The 7,765-nt window shown below is 49.6% G+C and overlaps 1 protein-coding gene across 1 annotated transcript; it reads right to left on the bottom strand.

The window, feature by feature from the left end:
- Window positions 1–2,111: 2,111 nt before the first annotated feature.
- Window positions 2,112–6,278, bottom strand: LOC105522223. The gene is made up of 5 exons (XM_011956660.1): window positions 6,226–6,278; window positions 4,723–4,924; window positions 3,681–3,766; window positions 3,138–3,344; window positions 2,112–2,282 (listed from the first exon to the last, which is right to left on the bottom strand). Exons 1-5 carry the CDS (start codon window positions 6,276–6,278, stop codon window positions 2,129–2,131), a joined length of 702 nt encoding a protein of 233 aa, XP_011812050.1. The 3' UTR covers window positions 2,112–2,128.
- Between the last annotated feature and the right edge of the window lie 1,487 nt (window positions 6,279–7,765).

The raw sequence follows: 7,765 nt of genomic DNA, 5'->3' as shown, positions 1-7,765 counted from the left end.
AGAGCTCTTCTAGCTCTTACAGCCAAGCCCCACCCCTCAGCAAGGTCTTTGTGTCAATCTGAAAGGGTCCCTACGGCCTTTCCAGCATTATTTCCCACTTTTCTCCCATAGCCCTATACGCCAACCATTTTCAACTTAGCTTTGTTCTTCGAACACTCCATGCTTTCTTATTTCTGAGGCTGGAATTTAAGATGTTCCTTCCACCTAGAATAGGCTTTCGTTTTCCCCCTACCACATTTTAGCTGGATCACTTCTACTCAATTTTCCATTTTCAACTTAAAATTCGCATCCTCCAAAAAGCCCTCCCTTTCCCCCACAAACAAAACAAAACTGGGTTAGACCCAGACTCTCGTGGGTCCCCCTAACCCTCTGTTCTGCACACAGGGTATTGCTTCTGCTTGTTGAATTTTTTGCCTTATGTGCTAATAATACCTTGTCTCATGTCTATACAGTCTCATGTCTACACAGCACTGGACTCAGGACCCCCGGATTTGGTCATAAATGGAATAGGCCAAATGCATTTAAGGAACAGGTCAATTGCATTTAATGGAGTGAAATGTAAAATAAATTACTTAGAAATTATTTTAAAAGAAACTATTTTTCTATGTTGATAGAAGTCTGGTAGTGGCTCCATTGAGGGGATAGTGGCTCTGTTGAGGGGGTACCGACTAGAAAGGGCCCCAGGGGATCCCCTAGGCCTGTGGAAATAGTCTGTGTCTTATTGCTGGTAGAGGTTACACCAGGGGACACATAGGCAAAAATTCATCAAGCTGTCCACTGAAGAGTTGTGCATTTTATGTATGTAAATATCGTATCTCAACAAAAGCAAATGAATTGTTTCTAAATTAACATAGAATCAGTACAGGCTATAACAATTTGTATGGGCTAAAACAATGTGTGTTGGATATAACATTGGAACTCAACACCAGCCTGCCGCAGTCTGAATATTGGTGTCCCCGCAGACTCATATGTTGAAACCTAATCCCTAATGCAAACAGTATCAAGAGGTGGGACTTTAGGAGATTAGCTTCCAAACGCCCGACGTCATGAATGGGATTAGTGCCCTTACGAAAGAGGCCCAAGGGAGCCTGTGTGCCCCGTGTACCATGTGAGGACACATAGCAGGTGCCATCTATGAAGCAGAGAGCTAGCCCTCACCAGACACTGAATCCACAGCACCTGGATCCACGACTTGCCAGACTCAAGAACTGTGAGCAAAACTTTTCTCTTGTTCAGAATCACCCCGTCTAAGGCATTTTGTGATAGGAGACTCAAAAGACTAAGACACTATCGTTGGCATGAAGCTTCCTGGAGATGCTAATTATTTCCTAAAGATCCAGAATCAAAAACATAGCAAAGGAATTCTTTAAGTCGTTGTTCTGAAAATGTCATTGTTTTAGACTGACTGTGCCTTACTTAAATTTCAGGTCCTCAGAATGGTTTCAGAGTCATTCTCCACAGAATTACATACCCCATTTAAAACCCTGCTTCACAAATTAGAGAGGTTTGAGTGAATGACATGTAATTATACCTCGACATTTGAGAAATCTTAAACTATGGTAATGACAAATGCAGCTCAGCTGGGTTCACATTATTTTTAATATGATCACTTTCCTTCTTGAATTGTGAAAACAGGACAAGGCAAAAAACAAACAAACAAACAAAACAAAACACCAGGTAGGGGACTCCACAGCCCTATTAAAAAGGAGCCCTGACTGGGCACGGTGGGTGGCTCACGCCTATAATCCCAACACTTCGGGAGGCCGAGGCGGGCGAATCACCTGAGGTCAGGAGTTCCAGACCAGCCTGGCCAACATGGTAAAACTCTGTCTCTACTAAAAATACAAAAATTAGCCAGGCATAGTGGCCCACACCTGTAATCCCAACTACTCCGGAGGCTGAGGCAGGAGAATCACTTGAACCGGAGAGGCGGAGGTTGCAGTGAGCTGAGATCAGGCCACTACACTCCAGACTGAGAGGCACAGTGAGATTCAGTCAAAAAAAAAAAAAAGCCCTGCTACATGACTTTTCGGGAAGAAGATTTTCCAAGCTTGTCAAGAAACGTAGGCTTTTCTAGCTGTCTTTTATTAGACTAGAACATAAAACACAGAAGTTCAAGATTCACTTTCTAACCAATAAGGGAAAAGGCGGAGGGTTTAAGAGCTTGTTTTTTGTAAGTTTTACTTCTCCTAAGAAGGTTCATGCCCTCTGGTGCTGGGCTTCCCAGCAGTGCCGGGGCTCTGTCGCTGTGTTTGTTCTGACTGGTCAGCCGTCCCTGGGGCCTGGTGAAAGCCAGTTTTGAAAAACAGCAATTAAAGCATTCTGTAGGTAGGGTGAAAAGCCCATGGAAAAAACTGTGCATCCAGACTGAGGAGCTCCCCACAGCCACTTGGCACTGACGGGGTGCTTTCTACACTGCAGATGAAAACCATTGCCTGCAGCTCTCTTGGGTGATGTCCCTACAAAAGTGCCTGTTTTGCATCTCTTCTTGGTATTATGTTAATCAAAGTTTCACTTTCTGGCCGGGCGCGGTGGCTCAAGTCTGTAATCCCAGCACTTTGGGAGGCCGAGACGGGCGGATCACAAGGTCAGGAGATCGAGACCATCCTGGCTAACACGGTGAAACCCCGTCTCTACTAAAAACCATACAAAAAACTAGCCGGGCGAGGTGGCGGGCGCCTGTAGTCCCAGCTACTCGGGAGGCTGAGGCAGGAGAATGGCATAAACCCGGGAGGAGGAGCTTGCAGTGAGCCGGGATCCGGTCACTGCACTCCAGCCGGGGCCACAGAGCGAGACTCCGTCTCAAAAAAACTTTCCTTATGTTTCCATTTGCTACTGGTATACCCACACTCAGAAGTCAAAGAAGAGTAAGTTTGAAAACTCCCAACTGTCCAATTTAATGAAGACATTACTTTATCATCATCATCACCAAGCATATAAAACCGTCCAGTACCAGGACTGGACAAACTGGAAGCTACCCAGCCATCTCAGTGTGATTTAGAGGAATGAAATGCCACTGTGCCCCCTTTCCTGATGGGAAAATTGAGGTAGCTAAATGGAAAGGGGAAGATGAATGTCCCACAGCAGATGTACTTATCCCTGACTTGACGCACTCTGTCACTTTTCCAAAGTAGTACCTAGTGAAAAGGAGATGATCTGATAAAGTTGGCACTGCACAGGGATATGAGATAGGAGGTGAGGCAGGGGAGCTGGGATGGGCGACAGTCAGTGATGGTGATGGTAGTGGTGGTTGGTGATGGTGGTGACGGTGGCGCTTGGCCGGCTCCTCTCCTGTTTCTCCATCACTGCCCGTCCTCTCTGCCTCCTCCGTCCCCGCATGGCCTCTGCCCAGAGAAACAGGATTTGCACCCAAGCCGCACGTCTGTGGGCGCCAAACTGCGGCGCCCCGCGAGCCCGCATCCCCTCCCCCGGCCCCGCGGCCCGGCGGGCCCCGCGCCCCTCTCTGGGCCCCGCGCCCCTCTCTGCGCCCGGTGCCCTCCTCGGCTGTGGCCCCGCTCGGCTCTCCTCGCGCCCCTGTGCGCCGGCACCGCCCGAGCATCCCGGGACACCAGCGGCTGGAGGATCTGGCCGGCCAGGTCCCCCACCCACTGCAGGAAGCGCCTGCGACCCCCAGCCCGTTCCCCGCCCAGCCCCTAGAGGCCGGGCCACCGGTCACTTACGCCTGCGCTGGGCCCCGCGCGCCCGGCGGCCCGAGACAAAGGCTGCGCGGCCGCGGCGCCGCCGCCGGCTGCTCCCTGAGCCGCAGCTGCCGGGGGCCGGGAGGAGGATGGGGGACAGGGAGGAGGAAGAGGAGGAGGAGGACGGGAGGAGGAGGGGGCGGCGGCCAGGGAGAGCCGGGGAGGGGCCGCCGCGGCCCCGGCCACCCAGCTGCAGCAGCTCGAACCCAAGCCCTCCTCCTGTGGCCGGCCACCCTCCTGGGCGCAGTCCTCCCCGGCCCTCCGCCCCAAAACCTCCCCCGGGAGACTAGGGTACCGCCCCCCCGGGGGGTGGGGTGAGAGGAAGAGGAGGGGAAGGAGGAAGGAGGTGTGTGTGTGCGCGTGTGTGTGTTCCTTCTTAATCGTGATGCTCTCCACCCACCCCCGCGTCCGCCAGCAATCTTATGAAAATGCTCGATTCCCGGCCTTACCTGGTCACCTCTGGGAAGCACCCTCATCTTCCTCCTTCCACCCGCCCGCACACCTCGCCTCTGGATGGTCCAGCCATTTTATGAGCAGCAAAACTGAGACCTGGGAGTTGAAATGCCCGAGGACGCAGGGATACTGAGTGGCAGGCTGAGAGGACAATGCCGGATCTGAGTCCTTTAAGAGGAGGACCCAGATGCTACCTGTTCTGTCCTGGGCTGGATGCCCAGCAGCGGTGGGGATGGGTCCAGGCTGGGAGTGGGACAAGCACGTGCCATCCTGCCTGGGCCTGTGAGGAGACTCCTAGGCTTCCTTTCTGGGAGAAGTAAGATTCTCAGTCACTTGCTTGACTCAGACATTTGCATCTTGGTATAAAGAGTAGCTTTGATTCATTTTTATTTAAAAAACTTTTTATTGTGAAATTTAAAAATGTTCAAGTAGAAGAGTATAATGAACCCACAAGTGCTCAGCTTCCAAGATCGTCAGCATTTTCCATTCTTTTATCTACTCCTTCCCTTCCCCATCAAAGAGGCTAAGGACTTTTTAAAAACATAATTACAATATTATTATGCCACTTTACAAAATTAACAATAATTCCCAATGCCCTCCGACTATCACTGAACAGCTGATAGGTATTCACTGAACAGTTATCTTCCAGGTCTGTGTTTAGCACTCTGACTGTGCTGCTCGGCTTTGGTTGGGCAGGAATTTTGTCCAAAGCTGCTGGTGGACAAGAGTCCTGCAAACCTGTTGCTGCCCTGCAGTCACCGAGGGACCACGAGCTAGGGAACGTGATCCGTCAAGGACCAAACACTCATTACCCTGTCCCTGCCCTCTTGAAATTTTTGACTGAAGCCTATCCTTCCAGAAAAATGCATGCACAGAACTTTGATTTGAATTATAAGGGTTTCCATTCAATTCACACAAACTGTCTGAACCCTAGTGCAGGTTACAAACTACCGAGGTGGGTTGAAGTGTAACCTGCAGCCCCTTGGAGTCCCATGGGTGGGCTCTTGAAGGCTCTGCAGGGTCTGGCTCCCAGCAGGACAGCTGCCTTCGCCACTGGTTTGCCTGTGTCCTGAGGCCCGAGCACAGCAAGAGAGGGAAGTTAGCGTGCCAGCTTTATGCTATATTTAAGACCTGTGCAGGTGTGAGATGGAAATGGATGCTCGGCTGTACCTTAGAAGAGCATCTGAAGAGGATAAAGGGGCTCGGCTCAGGCTGTGGCAAGGGCACCTGGACAGTCAGCTTCCCTGAACTCCCCTAGTGGCAGAGCCGAGGCTGGCTGTCGGTAAGTGGCTTGAAGGGCAGCGTTAAGAGGTGGCAGGGCAGAGTGGCCAAGAGGCAGGCTCTGGATTCAGACCACCTGGCTTTCAATCCCAAACCTCTTGCTAGCCGTGTGACCTCGGCTGAATTACTTGGCATCTGTGTGCCTCAGTTACCTCATCAGGAAAAACTGGGGTTGTGGATCGAACCTGCATGTTGGGGCTGCCAGGGGCATTTATATGTGTACAGTGCCTGGCACAAAACGGCTGGCAAGGTGCTTAGCATTCACGCTGCTGGCACCCCCTACATGGAAGACCACAGTGACTGAAGCCCAGAGGGATGACTGCCCCAAAGGAGTCACAGTCTTGCTTTAAGCAAACAAACAGGGCCCATGCCTGCTTTCTGCTGCAGTAGAAGCAGAATGTGCAGAAGAGAAGATGGCTCTTCTTTCTTTGCCAAAGGCCAGAGAGTGGGTGAGGATGCCTACTGCCGGCCTCAGTGGGATTCCTAGACACCATGGGTTTCCCTACTACCATGAATCCAGGAAATGATCCTTGGGATGCCGAAGGGAAGGGCTCATTCTCTGTCCCCTCACCCCAGTCGAACTGGTCTCAGTTAATGGAACACAATGTTCCCTCTCCTGCCTCCCCACGCCTTACCTCTTCTTATGAATCTGTCCCTGACAACCTCAGGCAGAGGAAGGTCTCTTCAGTCTGAGTCCCTGGGCCTGTGCTGCATTTGTGATTAGAGCTGTTGGTTGTGATGAGAGCTGTTGGTTGCTGTGTGCATTGTATCAGCCTCTCTAGGCTGCACGTACTGAGAGCTGGAACTGTTATCAAGTCTCAGTGTTCCCCACAACATCCTGTCCATTGCCGGACCTGGCGCTGGTACAAACAATACTTCATATAACATACACACAAATAATAGACTGTCCTCCCAAGGAGTTTGGCCCAGGCCAGGATTTCCATATACTGTAGCCAGCCCAGCAACTAGCCCAGGTGACTCAAACCTGCTCACCTGCCAGCACTTCCCTGGGGTGGGCAGGGCCTGGGGAGGAAGAGACCTGCCTCTGTGAGGCACATTCAAGTACCATGATGATGAGTCTCTAATTTTGTATCTTTACCTCCTGGTTGCTGTATATTCTCATCCCCAAAAGGGGAAGCACAGTTACTTGCCCTGGCATGGTCCTGAATTTCAGTGACCTTGTTCTGAAAAGAATAAACCTTTCCCTTTTCCTTGTACGTTTCTACCATTTTCATTCTCTCACTTGCAACTCTCTTTTCCTTCCCTCTCTTGTAATATAGATTATGGTGATTTTTAAAGAAACCTTTTGGTATGCTTTCTGTCAATTAGACATCATGTAGCCATAATGTAAAATTGAGTCTAAGGCTGTTGTGGAATGAGATGAACAAGTGAAATGTGGTGTCTGGTTCTGCTCATGGGAGGACTCTCAAATTGTAGGTCTTCTTGGAGAATGAAATATTTGGGGGATACTCAGACCTTCTGATTCTTTCGGGAAATAATTTTTACCAAAAATGTCTAGTAGTGTCTTCAGATGAAACACAGTGAAGAACATTATGAGGACCCATTTGTTCTTTGTGGACAATCTGACACTTCAAACCAGCTCTAAGAGAGAACTCTATAAACTATGAAAATGACAAAGAACTTCAGTCTTGATAAAGAAATAGAGTTTGGTTTAGCTAAATGGAAGACCATACAAGTGTGGAAAGGACAGCTTGCGGTGATGAATGGATTAGATGACTATAAAGATCAACTTACAGAAGATTAATGGAAGGGGAGATGTATAATATCTGGGCTTCCAGCTGTTGAGGAATGCTAAGCTTATTGACATTGAAGATAAGCTTAGATAAAAGACATTTAGTCCAAATGGAGAGAAAATACTTTAAAATAAGCCTAATGCTAGCAACTAAATTAAGGCAGTAAATATATCTGTGGTTCCAGCCCATTTACTATTATAGAGACGACAGATCATTCTAATGAACAGTAGATTATTAACCACAGAGCGCCCTATGCATCACAAGGAATTTGAGCCAGTCATGCTCCCACATTAGAGGAAATCCAGTTGTCCGGACAAGGAAGCTTTCATATCCTAGGTGGAAACTGAAAAAAAAGTTGAGAATGTCATATGGGGTGGTTCTAAAACATCAGGGGTCCATGTCCCTCCCCTGTGGATCCCTGGATGGGCTTGCCAATGGGGAATGCTAGAAGAGCTGATAAGTGGTCTCCTGGGACTAGATCATAACAGGCATGTGCCCTGTGGCTCACTTGGAACGCTTACCTTCCAATATTCCCTTCTGGGAGACACCCACTCAGAACTCAGCCTGGGAGAGGTCTAA

This window comes from Colobus angolensis, unplaced genomic scaffold, assembly GCF_000951035.1.
Source record: "Colobus angolensis palliatus isolate OR3802 unplaced genomic scaffold, Cang.pa_1.0 Scaffold42, whole genome shotgun sequence".
NCBI lineage: Eukaryota > Metazoa > Chordata > Mammalia > Primates > Cercopithecidae > Colobus > Colobus angolensis.
This window is presented reverse-complemented; position numbering and strand designations above follow the sequence as displayed.

What these genes read in the sequence shown, in the direction of transcription:
- LOC105522223 (XM_011956660.1), bottom strand. Translation starts at nt 6,278, where the DNA reads ATGGACAGGATGTTGTGGGGAACACTGAGACTTGATAACAGTTCCAGC. An exon ending in TGGGAATTATTGTTAATTTT is followed by an intron (nt 3,767 to 4,722) that starts GTAAAGTGGCAT and finishes GGCCCCCGGCAG; the next exon opens with CTGCGGCTCAGGGAGCAGCC. An exon ending in GATCATCTCCTTTTCACTAG is followed by an intron (nt 2,283 to 3,137) that starts GTACTACTTTGG and finishes GGCTTTCACCAG; the next exon opens with GCCCCAGGGACGGCTGACCA.